Source organism: Chiloscyllium punctatum, chromosome 20 (genome assembly GCF_047496795.1).
Source record: "Chiloscyllium punctatum isolate Juve2018m chromosome 20, sChiPun1.3, whole genome shotgun sequence".
Taxonomy (NCBI): domain Eukaryota; kingdom Metazoa; phylum Chordata; class Chondrichthyes; order Orectolobiformes; family Hemiscylliidae; genus Chiloscyllium; species Chiloscyllium punctatum.
In genome coordinates, this window is record NC_092758.1 from 63,279,341 (window position 1) to 63,297,446 (window position 18,106).

At 39.7% G+C, this 18,106-nt stretch overlaps 1 protein-coding gene across 4 annotated transcripts in view; it reads left to right on the top strand.

Moving 5' to 3' along the window:
• The window catches only part of cpeb4b (cytoplasmic polyadenylation element binding protein 4b), a 78,450-nt gene that overhangs the window by 31,481 nt on the left and 28,863 nt on the right, over window positions 1-18,106 (top strand). The window contains exons 4-5 of one of the 4 annotated variants that reach the window (XM_072591017.1): window positions 319-369; window positions 12,649-12,672. The exons of 1 other annotated variant lie outside the window; for it this stretch is intronic. In XM_072591017.1, coding sequence (XP_072447118.1) covers window positions 319-369; window positions 12,649-12,672 — 75 coding nt within the window. The remainder of the gene's footprint in view (window positions 1-318; window positions 370-12,648; window positions 12,673-18,106) is intronic. 2 more of the 4 variants (XM_072591018.1, XM_072591019.1) reach the window with 2 other exon arrangements.

Here is an 18,106-nt window from a genome sequence, read left to right on the forward strand (position 1 = left end):
ATCCTATGAATGAATTTTTTCAAAGAAGCCATCAAGTATGAATGGCTATATAGTATACCTGTTTAATATGGACTTGATTTGAGCCTGCCTTAAGGTAAAACTGAGTTTTCTGAATTTCAGATTTTAATAAATGGTAAATAACTTGAAAGTAATTCTATATTTGTGCTGTCGATCTCCATCTTGTATCCAACCATTTGGGAACAAAAGATCCTAAATGTTGATGTTGAAGTTTCATTGTGAGGTTTTCCGCTGGAAAGCATGAACCTAAAATGGGCTTCTCAGTTCATTTCTCAGATGACTTTCTTTAATTTCATGTAGGTCGTCTAAACTACGCACATCCAGGATCAGAGAGTCCTCTTTCTATTAATGGTAAGTATTTATTGCAACTTTACAGTGCCAGTTTTTAAAGCTGAAATTGGTCCAGTCAGCAGCATGTTACGATGATACAACAATAAAAATTGAGTCTTTTCCAAACAGTGAATATCTTGGTTTAGTAAGTTTCATTCTGAAGATGACTAAAAGTATAGCCCTTCATTTTCTGTTTAAGATCTGTGCCATTTAAACCTACTTTGCTACTGACTACAAACTTGCAGCACCAAAGGTGAAAGTGACAGAATACACGGTGAAAGGTACCTCAAACACTGATTTCTTAAACTTTTATGTAATGACAAATTTCAGAACTTCACTGAGTATATACGTTGTTCAACAGGAATAAGCTGTGTGAGAGGGAGATTCATGTCATGATTAAATAGTCACTCTCACTCAGACTCTACTATGGGAATTCTATTTCTCATCTTGGAATCGCATCTTGGATGAAGTAACTTCTGTCTTACATGATTCTATTGTGCCTGTTCTGTTGTTTGAAGTTGTTTAATCTATTTAACCTTTCAGCTATTTCATCTTTAAGTATGCATCCAAGACTTGTATGAAAGTTGTTTAATCTATTTTCACATGCATTCTGGATCATAACAATATTGCCTGCCATCAGAAATACATTTATCTTAATTATTCTATAAACTCTTCACTATTTTGAACAGTTGTATCAAATTTCTCCTCTAAGAAGTATAGATCTATCTCTAATGTGCCCAAGTAACTAGTTCTTAACTTGCATCCAATAAAAAAGATGAATAAAACCATGAAATGTATGATGAAAAAGATCAGTTTGATGGGTAAGAGTATACATCAAACTTAAATTCTTATGAATTTATAAATATACGCACTGGAACCTTGGAATCTCTTAAATTTCCTCCAGTAGGACTGCCAAAGTATTTCTAAAATTCAGAATGACCCGTTCGTAGTTAGTAAGATTTAGAATTGACAAACCTTCCTGAAAACCAGTTATTTTTTTGAGTTTGTTGTAACCTTTGTCACAAATGTATTTTTGAAGGTTGGAAGGAGGATAATATTGCCACCAAGATTACACTGTGCAGCAACCTAGATGGTATCTTGCAGGTCTTACTCTGTGATGAGTATCAGCTAGACAAAGATCACAGGACCTTGTGCTGATAAAAAGCTCACCAGTAATATTTTAAAGGAAAAAGTTAGCTGGGATTGGGTGTATGGGTAGTGTGTATAAAAGAAAAGCTCTAAACTTTTATTTTGATTATACTTGGCACCATAGTACCTTATTAGAGTGTTTTTTGGACAAGTCGATACCTGAAAAAATTGGTCTTGAAATGATGTTCAGGCATGTCATGCATGAAATTATATTGGCAAATAGGGGTGGGGAGGGAAATATATCTCTGGTGATGGGGCCATATCTGCTCCCAGAAGGAGCAATTTCACTGCAGAACATCCCAGATGACCATCTACTTCAAGGACTGCAATTTCCCCTCCCACAAGGTCGACAAAGCCCTCCAGTGCCTCTCCTCCAATTCTCACACCTCAGCCCTTGAACCCCACCCCACCCCCACCCCTCCAGCTGCAAGAAGGATAGAACACCCCCTCTCTCCCCTTCCTCATCTTCCACCCAACCAATGTCTGGATACAGCGCATCATCCTCTGTCATGTCCGCCACCTACAGTCAGGCTCCATCACCAGAGATATATTTCCATCTACACCCCATCAGCATTCCGCCAAGACCATTCCCTCCACCCTCCACTAACCCATCCACCACTTCCAGCACCTTCCCTTGCCACCGCAAGAGGTGTAAAACCTGCGCCCAGACCTCCCCCCTCACTTCCGTCCAAAACACCAAAGGATTCTTCCGCATCCAGCAGAGATTTTCTTGCACATCCAAACACCTCATCTGATGTGTCCATTGCTCTTGATGTGGTCTCCCCTACACTGGGCAGACAGAACACCAACTCGTGAAATGTTTCAAGGAACGTCTCTAGGACATGCATCAAACAACCCCACTGCCCTGTGGCCAACCACTTCCACTCCCCCTCCCACTGTACCAAGGACTTGCAAGTCCTGGGCTGCCTCCATCGCCAAATCTTAGCCACCCGACGCCTGGAGTAAGAATGCCTCTTCCGACATGGGGCCCTCCAACCACATGGCATCAAAATCGATTTCGCCAGTTTCATCATCTCTCCTCACCCTACCTCATTTCAGATCCAACCTTCCAACTCTGCACAGCTGTCTTGAACTGTCCTACCTGTCCATTTTCCTTCCCACCTATCCATTCCACCCTCTGCTCCGACCTATCGCCTTCACACCCCCATCTACCTATGGCCTTCCAAGCTCCCTTCCTCCCAGCACCCTCCCCGATTTATCTCAGCCCCTCCCATCCCCAACATTCCTGACGAAGGGCTTATGCCGGAAACTTCGACTCTCCTATTCCTTAGATGCTGTCTGACCTGCTGTGCTTTTCCAGTGCCACACCTTTTGACTCTGATCTCCAGCATCTGCAGTCCTTACTTTCTCCCAAAATAGGCAGTGATGTAACTTAATGTAAGTAAGCATGAGGTAGTGTATTATTGAAATAAATGAGAAGTATATGCTCTGAAAAGATTGTGAAAGCTTTCCTGGTAGCTGCATGCTTATAGATAAGCTCTTTAAAAAAATGACATTTTGGGTTTTGTAAATTGGAATATAGAGGCAAGTAAAATAGTGATGCACAAGGGAATAGTTATACTGTATTTAGATTGTGCAGTTGTAACTTAATCCACTACATAAATACTGTGGTGAACATAGGCTAAATAATGGCATTTTTCCAGTTGAACTGCTTCCATTATTCTCCATGATAGTGGTTGATCTGTCCTCCACCAGCCCCACCCCATTCTTTTGCAGGATGTGGGTGTTGCTGGCAAGTTCAGCATTATTGCCCATTTCCAACTGCTTGTGAAAATATGGTGGGATGAGCCACTGCCTTGAACTACTGTCAAAGAACTGTGCACCCTAGTGCTAGGAAAGGAGTTCCAGGGTTTACTAATGATAGTGAAGGAATGGCAGTATAGTTCCAAGTCTTAATTGTATGCAGTTTGGAAGGGAATGTGCAGATGGCATGTTCAATGCTGTTACAACCCTTGTTCTCCCAAATGGTAGAGGTCATAGCTTTGGCAGGTTCTGTTGCAGGAGCCTTTTTGGGTTGCTTCTGTGCATCTTTTGGATGGTACACATTCTACCAGTGCACAGTGGTAGTGGAGATTTAATGTTGAAGCAGATAGATGGGGTGTCATTCAAGTGGGCTGTTTGCACTTGGATGGTATTGAACAACTTGTGTTGTTGGAGCTGCACCTGCCAGGCAAGTGGAGAGTATTACAACGCACTTAGGATTTGTGATTCAAATAATGTGGACAGGCTTTGGTGAACCAGGGATGATTTATTAATACAGAATTTCAAGTTTGACTGGTTATATTGCTAGACCTCCTGGGCCGTTAGTGGGATTTTGCAATGAATTTAAAGGGAGTACAGGTTGAATCCTGTTGTCTTGCTTTGAGAGAACCATTGCTGAGCACCTGTTTCACATGCATATGACTTGCCACTTGTGTGTATGGATGTTTATCTAAGTTGTGCTGCATAAGGAAAAGGACTGTTCATTTCTGATCTTATGGAGAAAACACAATTGAAGCAGCTGATGATGTTTGGGCCCAGAATGCTTCCTGCCTGTGCCCTGTGTCCTTTCATACCATTTGGTTAATAAAAAAAATCATCAATTAGCAATTAACCCAGCATTAATTGCCATTGTGAGAACAGTGTCAAACTTCCATGACACTTTAGCATTTTCTTATGTAATACTTATTTGAAAAACCATGTGGGCACAATGGGCCAAATTGTCTTTTTCTCCATTGTATGACTTCTGTGATTATCTATTCTTCCTTGTATTCAGGCCAGTCATTCATCATCGTACAATTGTATTTTACCCTTAAACTTGATACATTCCTCAACTACTATAGTTAACCACAATGGTCCCCTCTCATTTTTTTTATATATAGTAGAAATATACTTCAGAGTATTCTGCATTATTCCCTTAATCTGCCTTGGATCTCTGATCTATCACAACTCTAAACGTGTGTTCATTTCAGCTCACTCAGTTTTCATGTCCATATAGTTGCCCTTACTTAGGTTTGAAGTGCTTGTCTTAGACTCGACCTTCTACCTTTCAAACTGATGTAACATTAAACAAATGGTTGCTATTTGATTTCAGAAGTTGCTGTTCTAAGAAACATATTCAAAAGTGTCCAGTGAGCTCCTCATCAAAGCTGCTAGTTACAGTCTGATTTTTCCAGATTATGTATAAATTTAAGTCATCCCTTATTGCTGTCCCTCTTTTTTTTTGAATTGGGCTTGTAGACCACATGCTAGTGACTACTTTATTCACCCATCTTTTATCACCTTTGCCTAAACTAATTTCTACACCCTGATCTCCTGCATTAATGTCACTTCCAGCTATTGCAAAAATACCATCTTTCAAATTTATTCTAGTTAATCTATGCTGCACACTCAAAGTGAATATATCCTTCCTAATGTGATTCCCATAATTGCTAATGCCAGATCTGGTCTAATCCACCCGATCTGGTCTAATCCACCCCATCTGGTTATGTCTTGCTGCAATTGTATAGGGCCTTGTTGAGATCAGATTGTTGTGCCAGTTTTTGGGTGCCTTATCTGAGGAAGCATGTTCTGGCTGTGGGGAAATGCAAAGGCTTACCAGGCTGGTTCCTGGGATGGCAGGACTGGCATCTGAAGCAAGACTATTGCTTGGGACTATATTCACTTGAGTTTGGAAGAGTGAGGAGGAAATTTTATAGAACCTTCTCAAATTCTGAAAAAAAATCAAGATGGAATAAACACAAGAAGGATCCTTCTGATGACTGAAGTGTCCAAAAACAGGGTCATACTTTAAGGGTGTGGGATAATTTCTCTGACTGTGTTTATGTAATTGAATTTGATCATCCCTTGAAGCAATCTAATATCTTTCCTGCACTCCAATGCGTGCGTAATTTTCCTAAAGTGTGGCACAGAAAACTGCAGCTGAGGCTGAATCACTACTATGCAAGTTTTACAAACAATTATTGCTTTTGATTTTGTATTTATTAATTGTGTTCTCTCAACGTAACTTATCCTGCCGCCTTCAGTAATTTTATGCAATAAACCCAGGTCCTGCTGTTCCTGCATTCCATTTTAAAACTGAAACCTATTTTAATATTTGTGTTTTTCCTACAAAAATAAATCACTATTATTCTCTGCATTTAGTTTCATCCACCACCATTTGTGCCAACCTGTTTACTGTTTTTGTGAAATTTTGAGCTATGTTTATTGTAGTTCAGTGATTTCAAGTTTTACATCTGTACATTTTGAAGTTTTGCCCTGTAAACTAATGTCTAGGTTGAGATCTAGTTGGATGTAATTCACCCATAAGAAATCCTATGCTGGCCTTTGTTTAATTAACCTGATTTTGCAAAGTGACAAAATCACTTGAGTTACCCACCAAAATTAAACAAACTGCCTTGTCATTTATAGGTTTAACTTTAAACTTTCTTTGAACAATAACATTTTCAATTCTTCATCTCCTGACACCATCCCGGAGTCCAAAGAAAATATGGTCATGCCTCCTGAATTTCCACATATTCTTAGATGCAACTTATCTAATGGTTCTTGTATCTAATCAGGTTTAAGTACAGCTTGCTTATCCATTAACACCATCTTAATGTTTTTAAACATTAATGAATGCTTTTCCCCAGACCAGTTGATACCTACCTTGACTCTGTCTAGTAAATTCTTACATCTATTATTACATATTTAACCACTTATTCCAAAGTCTGATCAGTCAAAAGATTCTCTTATATTTTTGAGTATCATGTCTTGCATGCAGCAGATAAGTCATAGTTTTTCTTTGAAATACATCTTCTGTTGACTTATTTTGAACTTGATCAATTTCCATTTGAAGCAAATGGAACAACCCTCAAATTCATACAAATTGACAGTTGACCACTTAATCTTCCACTTGAGAAATAAAGGTAAAGTCACCATAGCCCTACTAGTCCATAGGGCTGCTCTCGCATTAGAGACAATTGGTGGGTGGTTTCAACTGAGTCACCATGCTTCAAGCGAGTGAAGAGTTTGAAAAGGAGAGTTCTTCATGGTAACCTATGGTTGCAGGAAGTGAATACATGTGATTGGCATACGAACCAGTAGATCAATCTACTGAGCTAACCGATCACCACTTAAGAAATAATAAGGCTAAGAGGTTAACAAAAATGTACAAATTTTAGCAAATGTTTTCTTAACCAGACTTGGCCATTACAGGACAGTATTATCTTCAACTTGAATTATTACAGTTTAAGATGAAGCCAATCCTTTCTTATATCAGCACTCATCTTGTGCAGTGTGAACGATTTTTTTAAACTTTTTTCATATGTCAAGTATTCTTCTGACAAGCATGACTACCAAGTACAAATGTTATTTGAAAAAATGCCATGACACTATCTTTGACTGCACTGTTTTTACAATGTTGGGAGGATGTGTGATTGCCTTTTTGGGGGGGGGGGGGGGAAGAGAGAGAGTGTGAGAGAAGCTGGGGATTAGGTTCAATACGAGGTGTGCATACACTACAGTGTGTGTACATTCAAGGGTTTAACATGTTCCAAGGTAGGTTACATGTTCAATGAGTTGGCAGTTTCGGAACTTTTGGTCATTGAAATAAAATAATACATATATATGCTCTGTTTTGAGGATGAACTTTGGCTAGTTGATCAGAGCATGAGTGATGAGACAGTCACTGTCTCGCCATCCATTGCTTTGTCACTTATTAATTTGGATGTAAATATAGAGGTATTATTGCTCAGTTTGCAGATGATGCCAAATAGGTGGTGTAGTGGACAGTGAAGAAGGTTACCATAGAAGGAACCTTGATCAGATGGACCAATCAGCTGGAAGAGGCAGATGGGGTTTATAGTTAAATATGAGGTACTACATTTTGGTACAGCAAACCAAGGCAGAACTAATACGATTAATGGTAATGCCCGGGGGAGTATTGCCAAACAAAGGCCTAGAAGTGCTGATGTATAGTTCCTTGAAAGTGGAGTCGCAGGTAGAGAGGATGGTGAAGGTAGTGTTTGGCACAGCCTTCGTTTGAACAGAATATTAAATATAAGAGTTGGGATGTCATGGTCGTTCTGCTATAACATGACCGTTGTGTTCTTCTGCAACCTCCCGCTATAGAAAATCGTGCTATGAAAAACCACTGCAGAAAATTGCGATGTGGAAGATTGCGAATAGAAAATCGCTGTACCTGTTCAGAAGAAAGTTCGCATCATCCAAACAACACCCACAATTCAGCAATCACGTTCTAGCCAATTCATGTTGATGAAACACTCATTATAGCACCAATGACCTGTATAGGACATTGTTATGGCAGCTTTTAGAGTACTGCTTTCAACTCTGATCTTCCCTGCTGTGGTAAAGATGTTGTGAAACTTGAAAGCGTTCAGAAAAGATTTAAAAGGTTGGAAGATTTGAACTAGATGGAGAGGCTGAATAGGCTGTAGCTTTTTTTTCATGAAGTGCTGGATACTGAGGTTATTGAGATACTGAGTTTATAAACCTTAGAGGTTTATAAAATTACGAATAGAGTGAACAGCAAGCATCTTTCTCCTAGGGTGGGAGAGTCCGAAGCTAGAGGGCACAGGTTTTAAGTGAGAAGGGATAGATTCAAAAAGGACCTGAGGGGTGTGTGTATGGAACGAGCTACCAGAGGAAGTGGTGGAGGCTGGTACAATCACAACCTGTAAAAGAAATATTTGGATAGGTACATGATAGGAAAGGTTTGGAGGAATATGGGCCAAATGCTGGTGAATGGAACTAGGTCAGATAGGGATGTCTGGTCGATGTAGATGAGTTAGACTGAAGGGTTTATTTCCTTGCTGTGTGAATTTCCCCTTCACTTTCCACTCTTACTGCATTTATGCATAACTTGGTAAGACTGCACTTGGAGTATTGTGTAGAGTTTTCCTCCACACCTGAGAATATACTTGCCGTAGAAGTAGTACAGCAAAGGTGTTCACTAGGTTGATTCAAGGTTTGCAGGATTGTTTTGAAGAGAGATTAGTGAATATTGGCTTGTTGAACCAGAGTTTAAAAGTACACTTGGGTAGCTGATTGAAAAGTGTAAAATTTGACCAAGGCTAGACAGATTAAATGCAAGGAGTGTTCCCACTGGGGAGTCTCTGGAGAGCAAGGAGTATCAGGATATGGAGTAGGCCATTTAAATCTGGGATGAAGGAAGTTTTTTTTAATATTGAGGGTGGTCATCCAGTGGTATTTTCCACTACAGAAGCTGGGTCTCAGTTTTTTTTTAAACATATCAAAGCCATCAAGGGATATAAGACCATAAGACATAGGAGTGGAAGTAAGGCCATTCGGCCCATCGAGTCCACGCAGCCATTCAATCATGGCTGATGGGCATTTCAACTCCACTTACCCGCATTCTCCCCATAGCCCTTAATTCCTCGAGACAACAAGAATCTATCAATCTCTGCTTTGAAGACATTTAGCGTCCCAGCCTCCACTGCACTCTGTGGCAATGAATTCCACAGGCCCACCACTCTCTGGCTTAAGAAATGTCTCCGCGTTTCTGTTCTGAATTGACCCCCTCTAATTCTAAGACTGTGTCCAGGGGTCCTAGTCTCCTCACCTAACGGAAACAATTTCCTAGCGTCCACCCTTTCCAAGCCATGTATTATCTTGTATGTCTCTATTAAGTCTCCCCTTAATCTTCTAAACTCCAATGAATACAATCCCAGGATCCTTAGCCGTTCCTCATATGTTAGACCAACCATTCCAGGGATCATCCGTGTGACTCTCCGCTGAACAAGTTCCAGTGCCAGTATGTCCTTCCTGAGGTGTGGGGACCAAAACTGGACACACTACTCCAAATGGGGCCTAACCAGAGCTTTATAAAGTCTCAGTAGCCCAACGGTGCTTTTATATTCCAACCCTCTTGAGATAACTGACAACATTGCATTCGCTTTCTTAATCACTGACTCAACCTGCATGTTGACCTTTAGAGAATCCTCGACTAGCACTCCCAGATCCCTTTGTACTTTGGCTTTACGAATTTTCTCACCGTTTAGAAAGTAGTCTGTGCTTTTATTCTTTTTGCCAAAATGCAAGACCTCGCATTTGTTCACGTTGAATTCCATCAACGTTGAATTTCCTGGACCACTCTCCCAAACTGTCTAGATCCTTCTGCAGCCTCCCCACTTCCTCAGTACTACCTGCCTGTCCATCTATCTTCATATCATCAGCAAACTTCACTAGAATGCCCCCAGTCTCTTCATCCAGATCATTAATATATAATGCGAACAGCTGTGGCCCAACACTGAACCCTGCGGGACACCGCTCGTCACCTGCTGCCATTCTGAAAAAGAACCTTTTATCCCAACTCTCTGCCTTCCGTCAGACAGCCAATCCTCAATCCATCCCAGTAGCTCGCCTCAAACACCATGGGCCCTCACCTTGCTCAGCAGCCTCCCGTGTGGCACCTTATCAAAGGCCTTTTGGTAGTCTAGATAGACCACATCCACTGGGTTTCCCTGGTCTAACCTACTTGTCACCTCTTCAAAGAATACCAACAGGTTTGTCAGGCATGACCTCCCCTTACTAAATCCATGTTGACTTGTTCTAATCAGACTCTGCTCTTCTAAGAATTTAGAAACCTCATTCTTAATGATGGATTCTAGAATTTTACCAACAACCGAGGTTAGGCTAATTGGCCTATAATTTTACATCTTTTGCCTTGATCCTTTCTTGAACAAGGGGGTTACAACAGCGATCTTCCAATCATCCGGGACTTTCCCTGACTCCAGTGACTCTTGAAAGATCTCAACCAATGCCTCCGCTATTTCCTCAGCCACCTCTCTCAGAACTCTAGGGTGTATCCCATCGGGGCCAGGAGACTTATCAATTTTAAGACTTTTTAGCTTTTCTAGCACTATCTCTTTTGTAATGGCAACTATACTCCACTCAGCCCCCTGACTCCCTCCAATTGTTGGGATATTACTCAGGTCTTCCACTGTGAAAACTGATGCAAAGTACTTGTTAAGTTCTCCTGCTATTTCCTTATCTCCCATCACTAGGCTTCCAGCATCAGTTTGAAGTGGCCCAATGTCTACCTTTGCCTGTCATTTGTTTCTTATATATTGAAACAAACTTTAACTGTCATTTCTAATATTGCTGGCTAGCCTACCTTCATGTTTGATGCTCTCCTTTCTTATTACTCTCTTTGTTATCCTCTGTTTTTGTTGCCTTCCCAATCTTATGATTTCCCACTGCTCTTGGCCACTTTATAGGATCTCTCTTTTTCTTTAATACATTTCCTGACTTCCTTTGTCAGCCATGGCTGTCTAATCTCTCCTTGGATAATCTTTCTTTTCTTGGGGATGAGCCTCTGTACAGTGTCCTCAATTATACCCACAAACTCCTGCCATTTTTGCTCTACTGTCTTCCCTGCTAGCATCTGCTTCCAGTCTATTTTTGTCAGTTCCTGTCTCTATTTAACTGTAACACCCCTTACATCCGCTTTTGCCTTCTCTCTTTCAAACTCCAGACTGAACTCTACCATATTATGATCGCTGCTTCCCAAGGGTTCCCTTACTTTAAGATCTTTTATAGAGTCTGGTTCATTGCAAAGCACTAGGTCCAGAATAGCCTGCTCCCTTGTGGGCTCCATGACCAGGTGTTCCAAAAAGCCATCCTGTAAGCATTCCATGGATTCCCTTTCTTTGGATCCACTGGCAACATTATTTACCCAGTCCACCTGCATATTGAAGTCTCCCATGATCACTGTGACTTTGCCTTTCTGATATGCCTTCTCTATTTCCCGGTACATGTTGCGTCCCTGGTCCTGACCACTGTTAGGAGGTCTGTACACAACTGCAATTATGGTTTTTTTGCCTTTGTGGTTTCTCAGTTCCACCCACACAGACTCCACATCATCTGACGTTATGTCATTCAGTGCCATAGATTTAATTTTGTTCTTAACTAACAAGGCAACCCCACCACCTCTGCCAACCTCCCTGAGTTTTTGATAAGTTGAAAATCCTTGGAGGTTTAACTGCCAGTCCTGACCCCCCCTGTAACCAAGTCTCTGTGATGCCTACCACATCATAATCATTCACTATGATCTGTGCCATTAGTTCATCTGCTTTGTTATGAATGCTACGAGCATTCAGGTAAAGTGCCATAATGCTAACTTTCTTATCATTAGAGATATTGGAAATCATATGATGTCCTAAGTTATGGAGACAGAGTGTGCGAATGTGGCATTGAGGTAGAGGATATTGAATGGCGGAGTGATATCAAAGAGTCAAACAACCCACTCCTAGTTTTAATGAATTGCAACTCAGTATGCAATGCTCTACTCTAACTTCCGTTGCCTGGGTTAGTGCAGTTCCGAACACAAGAAATTTGTCATCGTTCTGTACAATGTGGTCCACTTGATCAGCATTCCAACCACTGAGTTTGACTTTCACTCCATCTATTGCCTACATGTACGACAGAACTCACCAGAGCTACTTCAGCAGCAGCTGCTAAACCTCCAAACTTTAGGAGCATTTGACCAACATTGCTTTAGAATTTGCTTTCAAGTCACTCATACTGAGTTTAACTTTATTATCTTCCATCATCATTAGGATTAAAACTTGGAACACCTTAATAAACCAACATTGGAGTAGCAACTTACGAACTGTAGTGGTCTACACTCTCCTCAGGCGAATTATACTGTTGGTTTTGATCTAGGGATAAGACTTGTCTAGTTTACTTTAGGTAACCAGTGTGACAGTGAAATCTTTACCACTTTTAAACTGATTCCATCTGTGTTCATGGCAAGACCAAGAAGAATTTGATATAGTTATTCATTATCAACGTTTTAATCAACTATGCAATTTGTCCTGCATTTCTTCATCTCTCCCCCTTGAAAAGGTGGTTGTTTAGTAATTAGATTGAAATATTTGGTAGCAAATCCTTGCTAATGCCACAGTAGGGGGCTGCTGTTTAAGGTTTTCAGTATCAACAATTACTTTTGCTTACAAATGTGACATCCATTTAAATAGCACATTTTCCTTTGAAGAGAGTGTAAACTTATTTAAACCAGTTCCATGGTATTATAATTCATAATTTCTGCATTGCTTTTTTCTACATGGGTGTTATAAATTAAATTTATCTTCTATGATTGAAAAGTGTTTTCTTTCTGTTTACATGCAGCGAGGACATATGGGCGAAGGCGAGGTAAAACTATGAAAATAAATTTTTATAGTGTATTCATAGTATAATACTTCACATTTAACTAGTCATACGTTTTATACACAAGTCACAACTTCAACTTCCTTCATAAAGAATTGCTGTTTGAAGTTTCAGCATGAGATGCATGACACAACAAAGTATATTTTATTTAGATAATCCATGTACATTGATAATCCATTCTACACCTCCTACAAATCTCTCTTCTGAAGTGCACAAAATTTCGCCTTATGATTTCCTCTGTGGGTTCCTTGACTTTGAATGATGTTTAAAAGATGCTAGTTTAGAATTCAAGTTGGTAATACAAAAGAAGGCTTGACAAACATTTTTTAAAAATCCCCAAGTAACTCTTGCCCCCCAGTTTACCGGTTTCACCTTGATTTGTTCAATACTCCATTCTGAACTGCTTCCAGTAAGACAACTGCTCTTTTTATTTGAACTTCACTTGGTATACCTTTTAATTTTTAACAAATTTGTATGAATATTTGGTATGTTCTAACCATTTAATGTCCCAATAAACTTGCAAGCACTAGTATTCTTGAAGTAAATTTTTATTGAAAATTATTATTTTGCATGTATATTATCCTCATTAACATTTTACCCAGTTCCCCTGTCATGTGAGGATGAAACCAAGGTGTGGGGACAAAAAACTCTGCAATTTTATTTATCTCCACTTGAAAATATGCATCTCAAATCTTTCATCCTTTGGGATGAAAGTTGCATCACTGCATGGCTAACCAATATTGGATGTCTACAAATGTGTATTAATTTATAAAATCTAATGCTTCAGCATTTTGTACAATAATGGGAAGCTATTTTCATATTTTAGAAGAACATAGCCCAAATATAATTGAAAACCTCATTTTAATTTATGCCTGTAATACGTGCATGTTTATGAAATGACTCTTCAAGTTTGTTATCATATTAATTTTACTGCATAATGATTATTACAGGAGCAGCCACTGATTAAACCTAAAATATATTTTCTTAACCCATGTGAAGTAACTGAAGAGAAACACAAAAATGTGAGCAACTTGGCGTCAGCAATAGTTTTATTAATAATCTCCAAGCCATCGCAATTTTAGCAGAATTAGTGAAAGGTTAATTTTAGATTCAGACAGTTCTGGTGCAATATATAATAAATTCTAGGTGCATTCAAGTAGTTAGTCTTGAATTCCTGGGCAGTGGATATTGTAATGGATATTGCCAGAAATGAGTATAGATTTAATTAGCTCCAGTCTACCTTCAAGAATGGCCATTGTTGGACAGTATATGTCTATCGCAACAATAGCTACTACCAAAAGAGGAATAATGTCAATCTCACGTGAAATGCTCTCTCAAATGATTCAAGAATAATCAGAAGGCTTTTAATTCCATGCTTATGTGAACATGCACCAAGCCTATCTTATGGTTTTACTTTCTATGAGCATTTGGATTTGGAGATGATCAATCTTGGTGTCCATTGATCTTTTATAATTCCCTGAAATAGCCATAATTTTTCAAACCGGTTTCCAAAAAGACATCCTCTTATTGCAATAATAGCACTATCTTGTGTTCCCATTTGTAGGTGAATAAATAACATTTCTCAAAAGCATGGAGAATAAAGTTAACATTCATCTATTATATTTATTGATATTAATTATATCAACGTTAGCAGTGAATTTGCTTTTTCCAGTAGAAGTTGTACTTGTTAGAGGTTTGCTAAAATGGCTTAAAAGGATTGCTTTACCACCTCATTCTGCCTGTTAGCCATGGTTCATTTCTTAACAGAATCCATCAGACATTCCTCAAGTTTTTAACGTAGAAGGTAGTCTAAAAATTAATTCAAATAAAATTAGGATGCATAAATGCAATATTTCAAGGTGTGCAGTGTTCAAGAGGGAATATGAAGAAAAAGGAACCTTCAAACACACCTTATTTCCTTTGTCAGATGAAATTATTTCTCTATTTTATGTTGATTGAATCAAGACCTTCAAGTAATTATCATTCATCATCTATTCTGTAGTGAGCCTAGTTTATGCAATCTGTTCTCTTCCTTCAACCCTCTCAGCCTGATGAACTTGTGCAGCGCCCCTTAGTTGCTGAAATAAAAACAAAATGCTTAATACTCCATAGATGAGTCTGCATCTTTTGAGAGAAAAACAGACATAATGTTCCACATTAAGCTTTCATCAGAACTGAGGAAATTTAGGAATAATGGGTAAAAGAAAGGGTCATTTAAATGGCAACATTGTGCAAGACCAAAGGGAGTGATAAGGGAACAAGGAAGAAAATATTTTGGAGAGTCCATGTGTACTCTGACTCTAGGTGGTATGAATGGCAAAATGGTGAACATCTACTGTCTGAAAGTGAGGAGAGAAGGGGATTGCAGGAAAAGTAAGTAATGATTAAGCCAGTAAAGATAAAGTTTAAAAAAAAAGGTGGAGGAGGTTATAACAAAAATTTAAACTGAATCCTGAAGGCTGGGTTTCAAATAAACCTGTTTTTAATAAAGTCAAAAAAATTGACAAACTGTTCCTCAGTTATATTGTGCTTTGCCTCCCATGTAGGAGGCTGAGAATGGAAGGGTCAAACTGGAAACAACAAATTCAAATGATAGGTCTCGAAGCTTGGACCGCCTTTGCCAACTGAACAGGAGTAATCCAACTGAGTTGGCACATGACCTGATCTTTTACTTGCATCTTAACATCCAAGAGCTCAAACACTCCTTAGACATGAATAAGTTTGTACTTTTAACTTGGTATATCATATTAGCTGTTCAAAATATGGCTTCCTCCGTATTGTGAAGACTAAATGAAGATCAGGTTACTCCACTGTCATGTCTTGCAAATGTGCAATATATTCTTAAGGGATTTGCTAAGTGAACTAAAATACGTTTAAATTCATTAACTTGAGTCCAGATGTGCATGAGCCATTGAATTTAAGTCTACATAAGTAGATTCTTGATTAGTGGTGCTGGAAGAGCACAGCAGTTCAGGCAGCATCCAAGGAGCAGCGAAATTGACATTTCGGGCAAAAGCCCTTCATCAGGCTTTTACCCTTTATTCCTGATGAAGGGCTTTTGCCCGAAACGTCGATTTCGCTGCTCCTTGGATGCTGCCTGAACTGCTGTGCTCTTCCAGCACCACTAATCCAGAATCTGGTTTCCAGCATCTGCAGTCATTGTTTTTACCTACATAAGTAGATACCAGGTGCTATAAAAATTCATTAAATTCTTTGAATTATGTGACTGACCACTTAATTCAAATAAGTAACATTGTTGTAGATTATCAACTTTCTCACCCCTAACTTTCACATCTATTTCTAACTTTTTTCTCTTCCAGCCAATGTTTACTGACCAGAAATACTACTTGTCAACCTTTCTTGACTGATGCTGTCTAATCTTAGAATTTGATCCCCAAAACTGAGCATTATTTCTCTGTATAACCTAAGCGTCTTTTCCACATTTGTATTCCTGCCTCTGAGATAAAACCTAACATTCCAATAAACAGTGTCGAGTTATGGAGTTCTTTGTAAATTTGTTTGCACAGTTTACTGATTATTGCTCTACATCTTGATAAAATTGGCATATTGAATAAGGTTTTGTAACTGAAAAATAATTGTGAAATATAAATTGCATACTGCAGTATTACTTACAAATACTGTTGAACTAATTTATTTTGGATGATATATTGTGACTTTAGCTTTTGAAATTTGTATATATCAAACAACTCTTGATAATTCAAATTTACCAACAGCTTTAATCCAACTGCCACTGGATTAGTGTATCCTGATTTTTTTTTTAGATGGCAAAAATGCCTTTTGAGCTGCTTTTGACTTACAATATTTCTTTCCCATCTAAAGTAAGAAGTCAATTCATTAGTAATAAAAACAAATGCTGTAAATACATGGTAACAGCTGTTGGGAGAGAAAGGGTTCACATTTCGGGTGATGCTTCTTTGCAACATGTTCCACTTGAAATTTTAATTCTGCTCCTCTTTGCTGCCAAAGTGCTGGAAATACTCAGACATATTTTTAATTTTGATTTCCAGCATCCACCAAATTTTGCTTTTTAATACTGGAAAGTAGTGTTCAGCGGTTGCTGCTTATCAAGTGGCACTTAACATTGGTAAGCAGACTGTCCAGTTTGGGTCCTGCTACTCTGCTCACAGATTTGGTCCAAACATTGCACCTCTGGAATTAAGCTCTGTAGGCAAAGAAAAATGACTGCCTTTAATATCAGGCAGCATTTGTTTGTGGCATCAAGAAGATCTAGCAAAATGGAAGTCAGTGGGAATCTTGTTAGTAGTTGTCCACTGGTTAATCATTTCAAGAATGAAGGATGGCAACTATAGTATTAAAGGAGAAAGTGAGGACTGGAGATCAGAGCTGAAAATGTGTTGCTGGAAAAGCACAGCAGGTCAGGCAGCATCCAAGGAGCAGGAGAATCGACATTTCAGGCATGAGCCCTTCTTCAGGAATGAGGAGTGTGTGCCAAGCAGGCCAAGATAAAAAGTAGGGAGGAGGGACTTGGGGGAGGGGCGTTGGAAATGCGAGAGGTGGAAGGAGGTTAAGGTGAGGGTGATAGGCCGGAGTGGGGGTGGGGGCGGGGGCGGAGAGGTCAGGAAGAAGATTGCAGGTTCAGAAGGTGATGCTGAGTTCGAGGGTTGGGACTGAGACAAGGTGAGGGGAGGGGAAATGAAACTGGAGAAATCTGAGTTCATCCCTTGTGGTTGGAGGGTTCCTAGGCAGAAGATGAGGCGCTCTTCCTCCAGCTGTCGTGTTGCTATGGTCTGGCGATGGAGGAGTCCAAGGACCTGCATGTCCTTGGAGTGGGAGGGGGAGTTGAAGTGTTGAGCCACGGGTTGGTTGGTCCAGGTGTCCCAGAGGTGTTCTCTGAAACATTCCGCAAGTAGGCGGCCTGTCTCCCCAATATAGATTTTCCAAGGAGCAGGAAAATCGACGTTTTGGGCATTGGGCCGCCTACTTGTGGAACATTTCACAGAACACCTCTGGGACACCCAGACCAACCAACCCAATCACATTTCCAACGCCCCTCCCCCAACTCTCTCCTCCCTACCTTTTATCTTAGTCTGCTTGGCACACTCTCCTCATTCCTGCAGAAAGGCTCATGCCCGAAATGTCGATTCTCCTGCTCCTTGGATGCTGCCTGATCTGCGCTTTTCCAGCAACACATTTTCAACTATAGTATTAAAGGCCAGTCATCTCCATTTCAGTACGTTGCTGCAAGAGTTTCTCAGGGCAGTGTTCTCGACCCAACCATCTTCAGTGCTTTCACCCATGACTTTCCATCATTCAGCTAGAAGTGGGAATGATCACTGCACAATAGTCAGAACCATCAGGTTGAACATTGGTGCCTGAAATGATCCCTGCATTCTGTATGTGATCCCTCTTGTTATCAGATGATTCACAACCAATTGTG